The 14,009-nt window shown below is 54.4% G+C and overlaps 6 protein-coding genes across 6 annotated transcripts; 3 read left to right on the top strand and 3 right to left on the bottom strand.

The window, feature by feature from the left end:
- Positions 1 to 8: 8 nt before the first annotated feature.
- On the bottom strand, positions 9 to 476 carry P168DRAFT_111272 (uncharacterized protein). The gene has a single exon (XM_024832558.1). The coding sequence runs from the start codon at positions 349 to 351 to the stop codon at positions 112 to 114; it is 240 nt and encodes a 79-aa protein (XP_024695003.1). The 5' UTR covers positions 352 to 476; the 3' UTR covers positions 9 to 111.
- On the top strand, positions 293 to 1,468 carry P168DRAFT_111269 (uncharacterized protein). The gene has a single exon (XM_024832557.1). It carries the CDS (start codon positions 602 to 604, stop codon positions 1,337 to 1,339), a length of 738 nt encoding a protein of 245 aa, XP_024695002.1. The 5' UTR covers positions 293 to 601; the 3' UTR covers positions 1,340 to 1,468.
- Positions 1,469 to 1,538: 70 nt separating this feature from the next.
- Positions 1,539 to 2,085, top strand: P168DRAFT_302758 (uncharacterized protein; the record flags this gene model as incomplete). The annotated part of the gene is made up of 2 exons (XM_024838692.1): positions 1,539 to 1,684; positions 1,737 to 2,085. 2 exons carry the CDS (start codon positions 1,539 to 1,541, stop codon positions 2,083 to 2,085), a joined length of 495 nt encoding a protein of 164 aa, XP_024695001.1.
- A 1,495-nt stretch (positions 2,086 to 3,580) lies between these two features.
- P168DRAFT_231921 (Zn(II)2Cys6 transcription factor) lies at positions 3,581 to 5,852 on the bottom strand (the record flags this gene model as incomplete). The annotated part of the gene is made up of 3 exons (XM_024833302.1): positions 3,581 to 5,352; positions 5,436 to 5,636; positions 5,708 to 5,852. The coding sequence occupies 3 exons, from the start codon at positions 5,850 to 5,852 to the stop codon at positions 3,581 to 3,583; spliced, it is 2,118 nt and encodes a 705-aa protein (XP_024695000.1).
- Positions 5,853 to 10,823: 4,971 nt separating this feature from the next.
- Positions 10,824 to 11,389, top strand: P168DRAFT_111230 (uncharacterized protein). The gene has a single exon (XM_024832556.1). The coding sequence runs from the start codon at positions 10,871 to 10,873 to the stop codon at positions 11,249 to 11,251; it is 381 nt and encodes a 126-aa protein (XP_024694999.1). The 5' UTR covers positions 10,824 to 10,870; the 3' UTR covers positions 11,252 to 11,389.
- rim8 (pH response protein PalF) lies at positions 11,258 to 13,598 on the bottom strand (the record flags this gene model as incomplete). The annotated part of the gene is made up of 2 exons (XM_024833310.1): positions 11,258 to 13,060; positions 13,134 to 13,598. 2 exons carry the CDS (start codon positions 13,596 to 13,598, stop codon positions 11,258 to 11,260), a joined length of 2,268 nt encoding a protein of 755 aa, XP_024694998.1.
- Positions 13,599 to 14,009: the final 411 nt, after the last annotated feature.

The raw sequence follows: 14,009 nt of genomic DNA, 5'->3' as shown, positions 1-14,009 counted from the left end.
TTGGTTCCTCAGGAATCGATCGGGCGAGGTGGCGCCAAGACCCCGCTTATTGGCGTCTCGGTTAGCGGTGGCCTGGACTCTCGGAGACTCCTATCTACATAATACTCTATATCATGTCGTGTGTGATATCAATGATACCATGTGAGAAGACTTATGGGCAGAGACCGAGAGGCTGATCTTTGGAGATAGACAATTAATGGATGATCGAGGACTAATTGACCCCAGGAGATCTACATCCAAAGCATCAAGACAGCTTGACACCATAGCTCTGCACGCCAATGCGAATGTCAAACAACACCATGTTTTCCGATAACACTGTTGCAAAGCCATGGTTGACTCCATGGGTGCCATGGTATATCTATTATTCCGCAATAGTCCGTGTTAAAAGTTCATCGTCAGCGTGACTCGCCGAAGGGGAAAGTATACGTCAGGGAGACGACCAAATATCGTCATTTCCTAGATCAACGGAACCACCATAAATAGTCCGCTCCTTTCCTTTGACCTGGCTAAGGAATCGGCCTTCATCAAAGATTCCTTCATTCTATCAGCCCACTTCAACTTGAACTACGTATCCTTGTTCGTTGCAATCGAGAATCTCAACATGACGCAAAACGTGCTGTTCAAACGTGAAGGGACGTTCGATGAGAATGCTCGGAAAGTAAAAAAGCAATGGGAGTCTTATGAGGCATCGCCGGAAGTCGAAGCTAATGACCGAAAGAACTGGGCGGTGCCCTATCTGTTGCTCCGCGAGCGTGGCTTCGCTTACCTACAGCGACGACGTCGCTTGATTGAAGAGCGAGACGCTTTATACAGTACTGCAAAGCTTTCTACTAGACAGCGTCCTTTCTCAGTCATTGGAATCGTTAGATCGGCTTTGCAGAGACATCCTACGAAAAGAGTAGGGGCCGATGACATGAAACTACCGAGCTATGAGACCGCCTGCAAGGATACAGCAGCTCGGATGGATCAAAAAATCCAGCAGCTACTGGAAAGTTACTGGGAAACGCGCCAAATCTTGTGGGACATGGACTCGGAGATAGTACGGTCACAAATCATGGCGAAAGTCAAGACAGTGTGGAACTGGTATGATCCGGGTGGTCGTCTCTATGCCTGGGTCTTGGACTGTTTGGAATGTGCGAGCACGGGGGGTTGCTGCGGACGGGATTGTGGCTGCTGTGAGAAACCACTTATTACCTACAGGGAGCCCATGAAGCAGCTTGATGCGGAAAGCAGAAAGATCGTTGGAGTTTATGGTCATTGCACGGCCGAGTGCCCTTGCTGTATTCGCGTCCGAGGGCGATACCACCCCCATCCGCGCCTTCCACCTCTGGATGTCTGATTTGCTTCAGGGGAGGTACAGATCCCCTGCCTGTGCGAATGTTTTTGTTTCTTCTTCTTCTTCTTCTTCTTTTTCTAGCAAGCTTCCAGATACACACTCTTTTACTTTATATATTAAAGTAATCCATTCACTTCAAACAACTTCATTATCCCCCACTCTCTTTCGCTCATAACCCCAAACCCACCTTCCTTTCGACGCCATGCCGGGGTATATAGAGCCCAGTCACATGTGGATGATCATTCTGGTGATCATCGTCTGGTTCGTCTTCAAGTCCTTCTCTGTGGTCATTGACGAGTTCGCAGGGTGGGTGCGATCCAAGGTCCAGCATCGACTGGACCGGCAAGAGTAAGTCTTGAAGCACAACCCAGTCTGCCAACTTAAAATTGACAAAGAGCAGCTCATCGACAAACTCGGCGAATGCCTCGGAGGCCAGCCCAGACCGCCGTTGGCGTCTGACGCGCCTGGTAGCGAGTATCATCCGTCGGTTACCGTGGACGAGGACCCGACAGTCCAATGTTGATCATGCCTCGGATATCGAGAGTCTAGAGCGGTTCACGACACCTCCCTTGGGGGATGACTCGCGTGAATACTCTATCCCTCTCCAGAATATCCCACGACAGCAGGAAGGTCGCCGGGCGTCCCAGCCCGATGCCGGAGCAGGTGCTGGTGATAGCAACGCAGTCACTACGGGGCTCGCTGGTATCGCCAGTGTCGATTGCGAAGGTAGTCAAATCGATGATCACTAGCTTGATCTCCAAGACATGTGAAGTCATTCCTTTCCTTGAGTTTATTACTACCGTTGGCAGGTCGGCCGGTCAGTATCACTACTATGTGAATATATCGGGTATGGTGGGCGGGTCAAAACAGAAAATTCGAAAAATGAAATGAAATAAGGTGAGTCAGAAGTAAACCCCAAGTCTAGATGCTGCTAACAGATGTGCAACACCAACACTCGCCTCATAACTGTAACCATGTGGTGGGACGAGTCCCTGGATCGGTAGTTATACTGGATCTTGACTGTGGCCCACTCCACGGTTTTCGACTCAGTTTGCGGATTGGCGTTCGACGGTTCGGTGAGTGGGAATACGTGAAGACCAAAATTTTGACTACATGGCATATATTTTCTTTGTGAGGTTTCATATTACGACTTAACATGTTTCTCTATCAGACCTGTTGGGAAGCAGTCAGCTAATCTTGGCCGTCTTGTCAGGGATATTACAATCCAAATGGAGGGGATGAGCTTGAACAGATGGGTATAGATGCACTCTTCTCCGTCGCAGGTAAGGACCATTTTGGATCATAGAGACATCAACCAACTCATGAGTGCAGACACTGACTCACTTTAGGGCGCCTTTCCCAAACGCAGCACAGCTCGGGGGGGGGAGGGGGGGCAGAGCGCTAGCCGATTTTCATGTATACATATATACCCAATCCTTTTGTTTCAGACAATCAGATCTCTCTGACGGTTCTCGTCTCGAATTTTACAAGACATGCTGCTGTTGATATTATGATCCACATTAACGGATAGAAAGGGGCAGAGAATATGTAATGGTACATGCAGATATCTCCTTTTGAGAACATACCGAAGTCTACGAATTGTATACACTGTATGGAATCAGAACTTCTCCACTACAAAGTCTTCATATTTAGGCCTATCTCCTACATAACTCCCATAAGGTCCCACACATAACATAATTCCATGTCTACTCGTACTCAAAAGAGGGTATTATCGTTCCAAAGCATGACCCGTAAGTAATCCTCCACCTCACGTCTCCATTCACTCATTTACTCACTCAACCATCCACCCACTCATTCAAATACACACACAAACACAAACACCAAAAGCCAAAAACGCCGTCCATGCATCGTTCCCGCAATGCGTCCCGCGTGAGTCCCAAACGAGTGACTCGAGATAGCCACTTCCTTTTCAGCATGTCAGACGTTCAGACGGGATCCACATTCCATGGAGGAAAACTGTGACCCAGGGTGGGTGTTGAAGGCTCATGTGGATGAGCTCTGGGCGAGCCCTGGGTCGGGACGATTCCCTGGGAATGTGGTGTGGGGTTTGGAGTCGACTCTCCCGTCTTGATTCGGAATGACTGCTCTCCCGTGCCAGACCCGCTAGCTCCCCTCTCGAGGGAGGGCTGAGGGAGGGATCGGGGAGTGGCTGATTCTCGTAACAGTGACCACCGATTCTTGTAAACAAGAAAAAAAGAAGAAGAAAATAAAATCAAGCCAGAATCACAGCAAAAGGTAGTTCCATCCATTGCGGTGCATCACCTCGCGCCAGTGCACCGTCATCGGTTTGTTCATCTCAGACGATACACCCCACTCGACACTCTGGTCGGGGGAGTGCGAATCGCGCTCCACGCCTTCCACGACTTCTCCCACAACCTCTCCCTCGACCCCCTCCTCTAACTTAAGCACAGGGCTGGACGGCGCTGATCCAGACGATAGGCCCGGGTTCTCCTCCAGGGAGGGCACGGGTGGCTCGTCGTTGACGCGCCACACTTCCTGCAGTAGGCGATACATGCGACCGAAGCTGCCTAGGTCGGCGTGCTCGCCCAGCGCGGCCACGCGCTCGCCGAGGACCAGACGCAGCGGGCTTTCTGGGACGGAGTGGGCCCCCGCAATCAGAAGCGGCCACACCAGGGAGCGGTCGTAGCCCTCGGGTCCGCCTGGGATGTACTGCAGGGTTGTGGCTAGCGCGGCGACCAGGTTGAGGTTGCTGTGCTGGTGGCGGTCAAAACCGGGGACCAGGCTGCAGAGGTAGATGCGCGCGGCGATGCGGAAGACGGCGGTCATGTTCTTGGTTAGGATCTCGGGTCGTAGGATGCCTGTCGTGGGCGAGAAGGGGCTCTCCAGGGTTTGGTCGGCTGGCTCGGTGAACTCCAGCTGGCGGCCTAGTGCTGAGACGTGCGAGCAGACGCCCATCGGGTCGATGCGGCCTTCGCCGGCAAGGGCCTCTAGGCAGCTGATCTCTGAGATTAGGTACATCACCCGGTCGTCGCAGCCCATTAGTTCGCGGAGGCCCGACGACGATCCGCTTAGGTGCTTGGCGCGGTAAGTGTGCGCGAACTCGGGGGTGCGGCCGTGCATGGTTGCGCCTAGGATGTCGATCCACGAGGTTAGGGTCATGTTGAAGGGGGGCAGCATGTACGGCGTGCCGACGGCCCCGGAGAGACCTAGCCGCTGCACCAGGTTAGATGCCGCCTGGAAGTGGTCGAACCAGGGGATGTCGGGCAGGTTGTCGTCGGCGGGTCCCACGGAGCAGTGGAAGAAGATCATGGCGAGCGTGGCGTCTAGGATCTCCTCGTGATTGGTGTCCTCGCCGAGCGCCTGGCACAGCTGCGACACCGCCTCGAACCGGTGGCGCATGATGTCGTGGTCGATCTGCTCGCCGACGATGCCCTCGGTGGTCTTGAGGTGGATGGCGGCCACACTGAGGCAGCAGTGCAGGTAGCACCGGTTCGTCTCCAGCGCCTGCAAGATGGCTTGCGCGCGCAGGTGTCCGCGCTGGTGCGCCTCTAGTACCGGGAAGATCATGCGCAGGACGTTGTGGATGAAGTGGTCGAGAAGGGGCCGGTCGTGGTCGGACACGGGGATGTTGGCTTGCAGGAGGGCGTACGTCTGATCGAGGCTGGGGTCGCAGAGGGTCGGGTCGATACCCGGGAGGGCGGGCTGTGCCTGGCCGAAGTACTCATCGTGGAACCACTCCTCGCCGGGGAACGTGGGAAGGGGGGCATTCAACTGCGGGGGCGCAAAAGAACTGAAGGTGGAGGTCGATGAGTCGTGGCGCAGGGGCACGTCGTTGACGAAGGTGTGTCGCTCGGTCTTGACGTCAATCTCGTAGGGGGTGCACTGCGGGTAGAGGGCCTGGGACATGACGGGGGTCGGCATATGGGAGGAAGAGAAGATGTCGTACTGTTCGGGGAAGACGGGACGGCCAAATTCGAACTCGGTTGCGGTGGGCGATGTGACCGTAATACTGCGGCTGTGGCCCGACGCATCGACTGTCTTGGGTCAGACGAGAGGAGGGTTGGGAGGAGGGGGGGATCCCTTTAGGAAAGGGTAGACTTGTGAAGAAGACACCTACCAGTCATGGTCCCATTGCGTTCATTCATCTTGGTCTGCTTGATCTTGTTCTTGATGCGCTCCTTCTGGATCTTCCGCTGCTCGGCATTCCCCCACCAGATGGGGCGCTTATATTCGCATTTCACGTTGAGGTTGTTGCAGGCTCCACAAGACGGGTGTTTCTCGTCACACTTCTTCCGACGCAGACGGCACGTAAAGCATCCTAATTTCTCGGCGTCCGTTGAGTAACCAGGCCCCTTGTCCAGGATTGGGAGAGAACAGAGTGACGCTTACCGGAACGAGACCGTTTGTGCAGCTTGGCAGAGGCCTTATCCATGAGCCCCGAGGCCTCCTCACTCCCGGACGATGACTGCGACTCGATCATCTTGGTCGACATCACGTTGGTCGAGGTCGACTTCTTCTTCGGAGCGGCCGGCATCGTGGTTGATTAAGTATAGATTCGATAGAACCGTAATTCGGAATCAATCCGAAAGGGGAATGCGGACAAGGGAAAGGACCGGAACACAGTCGACTGGCGAGCTGAGGGCAAGATTAAGGGCAAAGCTGAACCAGCAGGCTTTGCAGACACCAATTCAAGCAACACCGCGCGGGTTAAGAGAATGAAAGCGAGGCGAATCAACACGCTGGGAGGTGAGAGACCAGACCGGCCGAGGAGACGGCGGGAATTGCAAGCTTTAATAAAGACATGATGGACCGATCATGGACCGGGGGTGTTTCTATTTTGATCGCACACGCCGCAGGAACCTTCGAACGCCAACCTTGGGGAGGGGAGATCCAATTGCGGTGGTGGGCGCGCAGGCTCGATTGGTGGAGAGGGTTGATCGCAGGGACGATCCGCTAGCAGGGGAGGACATCATGCACGGGCCGGGAACTGAGGCTAATTTTGGATAATTTTGGGATCATTCCACCAGCGTTGGCGCCCATGCCGCATCCTTCAGCTTCTTGGAGGGGGTGATTGGCTGAGGAGAGATCTTCTCGTTCTTGGGATGAGGTCTGCCCGTGGGAGGGATCTGTGCGACTGCAACCTGTGGGTTTCTTTCTTCCTTTTTTTATCTTATATAATACTTATTTTTATTTTCCTCTCTTGTGAGGTATTTGTCCCAATAGGACGGCCTTATCTCCCATCGTATCGTCTCTCCCTAGGTGGTCTTGTAAGATTCTATCCCCATGTTCTAGCTAGCATCTCCGAGGATATCCATCGGGTGGGAGACTGGAGAGAGGAACGAAGTGACCTTGTGACATGAAGACATTAGGCTTGGACCCGGACATGTTTGACCAATAACAAACAAAACGAGGGTGTTAATTTAGGAAACCCAGCCAACAATAGTCCCAAAGGGGTAATGGTTGAGGACTGAGCACGGAGCATGGACCGGGGGGGAGGCGGAGGAGCGAGGTTGGCGAGAATGAAGCGGGGATGGTGATGGAGACCGCTATACGGGGGAGCCCACAATTGATACTAGAGTAGCGCCAGGAGCCAAGCTTTCCCATCTGACTGCAGGATTGGTTGAGTCGGACGGGGAGTTGGTGCAGGGACGGGAAACCCGCCGCCAACCATGGACCATTCATGATCGAATGTTGCGTGCCAGATGTGACAGTGAGCTCTAGCTGCAGGAGCAGGATGCAGTAAATTGGCTCACTCGGGCAAGCAAGGCTTCCATAATTAGCCTTGCAGAGCGTCAATTAAGGACCTTTGATTGGGAATGGGTTAGCTCGCCGCTAATCCTGCAGTCTCGATCTCGAGTCACATCCTGTCACACGGTTGGTAGAATCTAAATATTGAATTTGTCATGGTCGCGGTTGAGACTAAGAGACGGTAGTGGAACGGTGTGGATGGAGATGGGGCAATATTAAGATGAAGATCATGAGAACGTAAGATATGGAGAGATGAGGATATGAGAGATGAAGGTGAAGACGAAGATGAAGTTGAGATAAAATGAAGATAAGATCAAGATAAGAGGAGACAAATCGGTCAAAGCAGACAAAGGAGACAAATGATGCAAATGGGCAAAATGCGCCAAGTTTTCATGCAGACCGTTCTTTGATCCATCTGATCTATCACTTCATCTTCATTTACTATCAAAACTAACAGATCCTACCAAGATGACAGGTTCCACCATCAATGTCCTTCTTTGCCAGACAGACCCCTGTGTCTCATGTCACCATCCCCTTTGTACGGATTGTCCCGAGGTCACACATCGGCATCGCTCGTCCAACCAATCTGACCCAACACCCCAAATTAAGCGCCTTTCGGATCATCATTAGGTGGATATATATTCTTAGAACAGTCCAAGAACTGCGGGGTTCTGATCAAAAATATACACTAACAGAGGAAAATAGGTGTGATTGATGAACCCAAAATAGATCCACATCTGAAATATTAATAGCAATTTTCATCGAGCGCTCGCTAGTGGACAGTAATTAGCCCTTGCTAAATCTCCGAGCGGTCCTACATACAATCCCTGCGGATCGAAAGGTCGCACGGATGGCACCTCGCTGGGAGAGATTCCTGCAGCAATCCGTGATTGAACTGCAGTCTGCAGAGGTACAGTGGTGGGCAGACATGGGCGCTGTCGTACACCTGTCTTTCTTTCCTGCCGATACTGCACGGTCTATAGACTGGGCAATCATCCGGCTAGTCTTGCCCTTTCAGCCTCGTTCCACTCACTCATTGGGATCAATTATTGTTACGAGTGAACTACGCCCCTCGTCCATTCATTAGACGCTGGGGTGTCTTACGGCTAGGCGGCAGGCCAAGTCTAGCACTGCTATTACGGCCATCCTATTCATAGGGCCTACAAGCCCTATCTAAGGAATCCACCGGTAGTTGAGTGGTGGCCAAATCTCCATGCAGTAGGACCGCTGGTGGGCGGCCTATTCTGTGCAACATACCGCAGTGACTGGAATGCAGCCTTCTGGTCTTTTGAAGTCATAGTGGGCCATGAATTATTTAAGAGAAACACTTTATACTCTTTGCTTCATCATATACTCCGCACTATCAATATAGTTATGACAAATTGTTCGCCCAATTCAGCCCACAAGACAACCTTTCTATATTCCACATAATAGTACATGCAAGGTTCGCTCTTCATGTCAAACACGAGTCATGACAGAGCGCTGAATAGAACAATCTTCCAATATTATTCACAACATCTTTCCACTCACTCCAGCATATAACATATATCATCCTCTGACCTCAAGCTTATCTTGATCAAGTAATAAACCAACAAGTTTTTGAAAATGTCAGGCTTAAGCTTCATCATAAAAGACCACTGGACTGTACTCCAGGCCCAGCCTGAAAACCGACTTGTGATAGTTAAAGCAGGCCATATCTCAATCGGACGTCAAACATGCACGCCACAATTTGCCCTCTTCTGAGCAATATCTGCCTTTCAAACCCGAATATCGTCAGTATCTCAATAATCTTTCCTGCTCGACGAGTGAGACCCCAGCCAGAGGCACAAACAGTGTCGGAGACGAGATTGAACATGCGTCCGTTTCTTTCCTTCACACCTCGTATCGTTTGAGTCTCATCGATTGGTCGATCTTATATTCTGTTGAAAACCGCAACACATCACCGAGACCCTGTCAGGCGCATTGCTAACTCGGGGTAGGCAATATTTCCCCACCATACACGCCACGGTTGAAGATTTCCAGGATCTGGCTATGATTCCGGTAGTTTCCATTCAGCGTGGTAACAGGACAACCTGCTGCATAGAGCCGTGACATGAGCGACCGCTTAAGGTACTTCTGCCGTTCAGCGTCGCAAGATGTAAATGAATGTTCTCGGTCTTGTATGTTGTTGGATAACGCATTATGTCACCGAGGTCTTTTCTCTTCAGCGTCACAAGATGGATTTGAATGTTCTCAATCTGGTGGTGGATAGTACGTGATTGACACGAACGAACACAACGACATGCTACCAATTATAGCATGGGACTGATCATTGGGTGTCATTCCACGGCAGCTTCTGTTTTCGACAATATTCTTTGGCCACTGCAGGCCCATGGCGTGAGGAGAATGTCTGATATGATGTAAGTATAACATCCCGTGCAGCTCTCCCCTTTTGGCTAGAGATTGCTTGTTGTCACCATAGTCGATATATATATATGGCATATCTCCCACGCTATACATGCCTTCTCATAACAATGCCTTCAAGTGTACTCCTTCCACAGCACCCGGCATGGTAAATTACCGAAGGTGTACTCGAGAAGGTAATCTCTGGGGTGCGTCTCGACTGGCGGCAGAGCGTTATACCACTGGTATATACATGGTACGGCATAATGCATATATGGGTATTATGAGCTGTCATATCACCTCTCAATGAAGACAAGTTGCACATCGTTGTTGATTGGCGAAGCTAGGTTGGAGAGGTATGTATATCTCTCTCTCTCTCTCTCTTAGAGTGATCTGCCCATCTGGTACCCGAGTTCATAATTATCCGGCACCTCGTTGGCAGTACTTGCCTGGGGAGGAACCTGTGATCAGTTGCCCTGATTGTTTCTAGGCCCAGACAGACCGATTGATAAATATAACCATTTTGTTGGTCTATTCTGGGTATCTATAAGTTTGATAGCCCACATAGGAGGTATATGTCGATTGATTGATATAATCGGAAACGATACCTCGCAGGACTCCCCAACCGCCGATTTTCAAGCGTGAGGTCAAAGAACGAGCCTTTCCAACTCGGCTATGGCTCATCTTGTTCTGGGGGTTATCGCTTTGACCCGTTTGGTGAAATCATGCGGGCACAAGACCGTTGTCTAGCCCACTGGATATTCAGGCGAGATCGTAGGAGTCACCCAGCATCCCTGTTGCTGCCTGTCAAGTTCATCAGCTATAATCAAAGGATGTTGAGTTTGTCCAAACGTACCTGTTCGCAGACAGAAGTGCGGGAAGTGCACGGCCGACACAGTCTGATTTTGTTGTAACTGTGTGCAAGCATATTGATTGCAGTTGTCCAACCGACTATAAAAGATGCCATGACACTTAGGGTCTGCAAAAAGCCTCGGTATGGTGTGATATATCAGAATGGATACGACGGTAGACTCTGCAGTCCTATGCCGTACCAGCTAGAACAGCGTCTCTGAGCGCGGTGGTGGTTGTAGTTGTGGTGGTGCCTTTGGGTCGCCGAAGGGTATCGAAGGCGAAGAGGGCCTTCTGAACGGATCAGGTTCGAACTTGTCCTGTTTTCATCATATTATATGGACTCATGAGGCTTGAGGACATATCTCTGAATAGATATCAGGTGGAGAGAAATATGTTGCGCGGGAAGATGGGTTCATTTGATATAGTGTATGAAGGAAGAGAAGAGGATTGAGAGGAGGGGGGGAGAAGAGAAGGAAGAAGAGGAAATAGCCCCTAGATATACACCAGTCTACAAAGCAGATCACTCAGCAATCATTCATTGACCGGTGTGCAATCACACCCCCATTCATTATGTACACCGGGGAGATTCACTCCCCAACAGGCTATCAAACCATGCAGACACAAACAAAGAACTGGCGGGTCGGCCAGCCATCCCAGATCCGTCCTCCAAACACCACCCAAAACGCCCTCATCCCCCAGTGGGATGGTCATCACTGGGCCGCAGGGAATCAATCAAAAAAAAAAAAAAAAAAAAAAAAGAAAAAGAAGAAGAAACAAGTGAGCCAGCGCCAACAAGATGGTATCTCCCGGGAACCCGAAGGGCAACAAAAAACAATGCAAACATTCCATGCAGACACACCCGCCCCATCCCCGGGGGATGTGCTTCCGGGCTTTCACCGTCGGTCAGCCACTTCCGTCCGCCCATCGCAAAGTCGTCGGAGTAGGATCTAGCCGATATTATCGCTGATAGCGAGGTAGAGTCTCATCCGCGGGGGCCGTACGCCCGACCAGCGGGGTGTCATCGTCCTCGTGGAATAAAGGGGCACTGGGCCCGTCCGCGACAGGAGAATCGTGGTCCCCTGGCGCGCTGGCCTCCATCAGCAGGCGCCGTCGTTCCAGCTCCTGCTTGTCGTCCACGTGCGGCCCGCCCGGGACCACCGTCTGGTCTGAGTCCGCCGACGGGAGAGCGGATCGGCTGCCGCTGCCGTCCACCGCGGGAGACGGTAGATGCTGGTAGCCGTGGATGGAGCGGTCGTCGTCCTCGAGCACCGGCGCCGTGGGCGTAGCCGCGTCCGGCGCGGACGAGGGCCCCACGCCCGCATCTTCTGCCTCCGCCGCTCCCGCCGCGGGCGGCTGACTGGGGAGCAGGGTCTGCTCCGCGCGCCGGAGTCGCGTCTTCTCGTCGACCGGTTCCTCCGTCGGCGGCGTGGCCACCATCTCGCCCAGCGACTGGAACGGTCGCGGCGGCGGTGGCGGCCCTTCGGGGTACTCGGTCCAGTAGGCATCTGGGGGCGGGAACCCGTAGTCGGCGGGCGAAGCGGTCGGGTCGGCGGTCTCTCCCGCGCGCCGCGGGCTCGTCGGCTCCTCCGGCGACCCGTGATCCTCGGAACGCGCGTCGGATCCGGCGGCAGTGGACGGGGTGCGCTGGGCCGACGGCGTACGGTGCGAGTCGCGCGTGCCGATGACGACCTCGAAGGCGACGGCGACGACGCCCTTCTCGCGGCGAATCTGGTCCGTGTCGAGGATGTTGCCCGACCAGTTGGCGGTGATGGCGGCGCCGCTGCCGGCGTCGGGCGAGTTGAGGACCTTGCCGCTCGGCGAGAAGTTGCCGCCGGACGACATGAGGTTGAAGCGCGGCAGGAAGCGATCGGGTGCCATGACTTTGCCGCGCAGGTCGACGACGACCTCGACGTAGTAGCGGAAGTTGATCATGCTGCCCGGGGTGCGCGTGATGGTCGGGAAGGTGTCCTCGGGAATGCGGATCGAGGTCTTGACGACAGCGGTCAGGGTGGACGGGTCTACGACCAGGGGCGCAAAGCCCTGGGCGAGGTCCTTCCGGAAGACGCTGCTGCTGCGGCTGGTACCGAGAGTGAGCCCGCCCAGGCCTGTGCGGGAGCGCGGGTAGTAGTCCTCGTAGACGGGTTTCTTGCCCTCGGCGGACCGGCCGACCGGGATGGCCGGGTGGAGGTCGATGCGACCCTGGCGGTAGAGGGTGACGATGATGCCGTGGGCGCTGCGCACCTGCTTGCAGTGGGCGATGGTGACCTGGATGGGGAGGGTGTCGCCGGGGAGGACGCCGGCGCGGAGGACCTCGGTCTTGGCGGTGATGGTCCGATCCCCCAGGGACGGGGTGAGGCTGCGGGCCTCGCTGGTGCGCACGCCGGTCCCGGTGGACGAGCTGGGGTCGCTGCCGGTGATCTGGAAGCTCTGGGTGCTGTTGCTCCGGTGACTCGACGAGCTGACGTTGCTGGGGGCCGGGCTCAACGGGGGCGGGTCGGACGCGGATGCGCCGTGGCCGGGGTCCAGCGATGTTGGGGAGTCGGTGGGAGGATCGGTCGCGCTGGATCGAGGTTTCGCCTTGGACTTGGAGCGTCTGGAAACGGGCTCGAGGGTGACGATGCGCGCCTTGGGGGCGGGGAAGGGGGCGATGTCGATGTTTTCGAGAAGGTTGATGCGACGGCGGCAGGTGAGGGTGGGATTTATGGTGGTCGGTTTGGTCAGGGTGGATGTAAGGAAATAGGCGATGGTGCCGCGCTCGAACTAGATGCGTTTAGTTAGTAGGGAGGGAGGGGGTTTTCCGGGGCGCCCCGGATCACGGAAGGGGATCACGCACGCTGATGCTACTGGGCAGGGCGTACGGCGGGAAGGACATCTCGAAGCGAAACTTGTAGATGCCCTCCTTGAGACGACCCTCACCGCAGAGGACAACCTCGTCCTCGAAGAGGGTGGCCAAGCCGTTGCCCAGATATTCGGCCCCGCGCCGCCCGCGGCCAGGACCCAGGGACGACACCTCCGGGGCGGCTTCCCCGGAGGGGACGGTATTCTTGAAGACCTTGACGACGCCATGGAGACTGATGACGAGGTGGGTGATGCGCACGGGGCGGACGACGGTGAGGACGACGGTACCCGTGACGACATCGCCCGGGAAGTACGAGCGCCAGGGATCGTCGGGTTCGATATAAAAATCGGCGAGACTGCGATTGCGTTGACCGAGTTGGGAGCGGAACTTGGACAGGAGGGAGCTGCGATTCCGACCAAGCGGCGAGGAGGACTGCGCGGGGAACGAATTGACGGACATGACACAGGGGCCCGAGGTCGTTCGATCCACACAACGATGGCGGGAAGGAAGAAGAGGGAGGAGCACGACGGCGACCACGACGCGATTTGACCAGACACAGAAGGGGGAGGCGATGTGTCACCCACCGAAGGGGAGGAGAGGGAGGAGAGGAAGGAGGAGAGGGAGGCGGATCCGAGTTTCCCTCGGCAGGAAAGATGCAGAACAGTCCAGACACTCGATGGGGGGTGTTCCAGATGGGACGCAGGTGGTCACACGCAAGGGGGTTGACGTGTGGGGGTTAAGGAAGACAAGGCGGAGGGAGAGAATGGAGGAGGGATATTAGAGGGGCGATCGAGGGAGTAGGAGTTGACCGTGGTCTCCCACACCACGGGACTGTCGGAGATCAGGTCGCGAGGAAGACGGCTGATGGAT

Source organism: Aspergillus campestris, assembly GCF_002847485.1.
Source record: "Aspergillus campestris IBT 28561 chromosome Unknown P168scaffold_3, whole genome shotgun sequence".
NCBI classification, from domain to species: Eukaryota; Fungi; Ascomycota; class Eurotiomycetes; order Eurotiales; family Aspergillaceae; genus Aspergillus; species Aspergillus campestris.
The sequence above is the reverse complement of the archived record's forward strand: the minus strand, read 5'-3'. Positions and strand labels throughout refer to the sequence as shown.